Source organism: Aspergillus aculeatus (genome assembly GCF_001890905.1).
Source record: "Aspergillus aculeatus ATCC 16872 unplaced genomic scaffold ASPACscaffold_4, whole genome shotgun sequence".
Lineage (NCBI taxonomy): Eukaryota > Fungi > Ascomycota > Eurotiomycetes > Eurotiales > Aspergillaceae > Aspergillus > Aspergillus aculeatus.
The window spans coordinates 470265-472559 of NW_017962979.1; the positions used below are offsets into that span (position 1 = coordinate 470265).

The 2295-nt window shown below is 54.9% G+C and overlaps 1 protein-coding gene across 1 annotated transcript; it reads left to right on the forward strand.

Annotated features, from left to right (window-relative positions):
- Positions 1–695: 695 nt before the first annotated feature.
- On the forward strand, positions 696–1591 carry ASPACDRAFT_40824 (uncharacterized protein; the record flags this gene model as incomplete). The annotated part of the gene is made up of 2 exons (XM_020200825.1): positions 696–815; positions 884–1591. 2 exons carry the CDS (start codon positions 696–698, stop codon positions 1589–1591), a joined length of 828 nt encoding a protein of 275 aa, XP_020058344.1.
- Between the last annotated feature and the right edge of the window lie 704 nt (positions 1592–2295).

Consider the following 2295-nt stretch of genomic DNA (forward strand, 5'->3'; position numbering starts at 1 on the left):
GCGTATTGCCACATTGCAATCTGTTGCTTGCTCAGATGTCTTGGAAAGGCTACCTGCGTGACCCGGAGTACGCGCCGTCAACGGAAGTGGCAGTCAGATTTGAGGGGCTTTATGCCCGTCACTGAGATGCTCACTGCTGCGGTCACAGATATCAATCAGACATGCCTGGCTGTGGTCGCGGCGCACTGGCGCGCGAGTCTATTGATAAGGAATCTGAAGCTAAACCTTCGCCCGGCAGCGGATCCCCGTATCATATACCTGGAACCCTGCTCACGATGGCGAGGGTTACTAGCTCTGGTGGAGTGTCTGAGCCGGATTTCTTGTGTAATATTTTTAAAGTGTTTCCTCAAATACTTAGGGAGACGAGTGACTCATCGCCAAGGGAGTCCTCATCCAATAGCAGCGATTCAGAAGGATCTACATTTGGAAAGCCAGAAGGTGCTGAAGCTGACAAGCACGGAAGAGGTTCTACAGGTGGAGACAGAGCCGACGATACCGAAGACAAGAGGGACCCCCAGATTTCAATTCAGTACGAAGAACTCCGAGATCCCCAAATGGAACAATACGATGGTGCAGTGATTAAGTCTAGTTTCATGTAGAACACGACAGCAACAACGTCGGCAGATTCGAATCCGACACGATCGCTACAGGCACGCTCACGACTGACGAGCCCACCAGTGTCGGTCAGGCCTCCAATGCAACCACGCGCCGGCAATTGTCACCTTGAGATCGCCCGTGATCTGCCGCCGCCCGGCCGGCACATCGATACGGTGATCTCGCGATGGGGGCGAACAGCTCTGCACTACCTGCCTACTGTGGCAGCGAGGAAAGGGTCAGATTTATGCTTGGACACGGCGCGAATGTTAATGTGACGGATCCGTAGGGTGAGACGGCGCTCTCGTATACCGCGATGAGGTATGGAGATGAGGCAGTCGAAGCGCGCCTGGCGCATGGAGCCGATGTGGATACAGGGGCCGAGACGCCCTTGTTGCAGGCTATCGCTTCATGCAATTGTAACCTTGTGCCTTGCTTGCTCGCTCAAGGAGCGGACCCTGATGCGGGAACCTACAACAACAAAGAGACAGCACTCACCCGTACGATCAATCAGTCTTGCGATCTGGCCGGTCATCAACTGCCTGAATGGTGCGCCGGTGAATGCTGTGAGCTTCGCCCTGTTCTACTGCGGCGCCGGCTGCCCCAAGCAATGACGCTGCACGACAGCATCACGCAGTCCCCGTTGACAGTACGTCTGTTCCGGAGGCGAGGCCATGGTCCGCCGGCGTGGAGGTCCCGATCCGGAACCACCACAGTGACGCTGGAGAGGGCGACCCTGAACTTGAGGGCGCGCGCAGGGGTAATAAGGGGAGTTGAAGCCGTCTTGTGTCTGGCATCTCGAAGGCACACCCTTTCTTCCCGGAGTGACCACTCGATTCTCGTGGCTGCGATGTCGATCATCCAGCGACCCCATTGGGGTCACGACCTCGTCCTCGTCTTCGAAGACTTTCCTGGTGCGAGTGGCGTGGACCTTGGGCAGGACTTCGATCGCGTCCTCCAAGCAAGTGATGAACCCCCGAGCATCGATCGTCGGTGATTCTCCGCCTTAGAGAGATGCCGGATCGACCGGAGACGAAATGGAGGTCTTGGTGGCGAAATACCAGAACCAAGGAAGGGTTGCTGCTGTTGACGGAGGTTCCGTCCTCGTATTTTTGGGGTTGCGAGCGTCCTGCTCTGGGCGTGTCTTAGTTGAATATAAAACACTGTCTTTGCTTAAGAATACTTTATCTTTTGGTTTTCTTTCTGGTTTCTTTGGAGCTGGCTGTCTGTCTGTCTGTTTATCTTTCGAATGATTATTTGAACTGTGCAAGCCGTGCTGAGCTGGAAGATCGTGGATTTCATGATTTAAGTGACCTTGGTTCCTTCAATCAATCTCGCGTTCTGGGGCGCCCTAGCTGATTCCTGAATACCATCCACTGTCATCACGCCTGAAGGAAACCATACCGTTCCTTCACACCGAAGTCGAGTGTGAGTTGTGGGCTCGATGGAGAGAATTGCTAGGGAACTGAGCACCGGTGACCGAGCCAAGCAACACGGGTGTCTCTGGTGGCTACACTTCGACACTCTAGGCTTCTCTCAACGTTGCATACGCCGACAGGATAATGGTGCGTGGCGTGTCTTAGTTGGATAGCCGAGGCCAGAATAACGCAATCGACTCTGGTCGGGCTTTGCATGTAGTCCACCTCGCTCGCGGATCGCAGGACTTGACCGCCGCCGCGGATAAGTTCAACGACTCAGCAG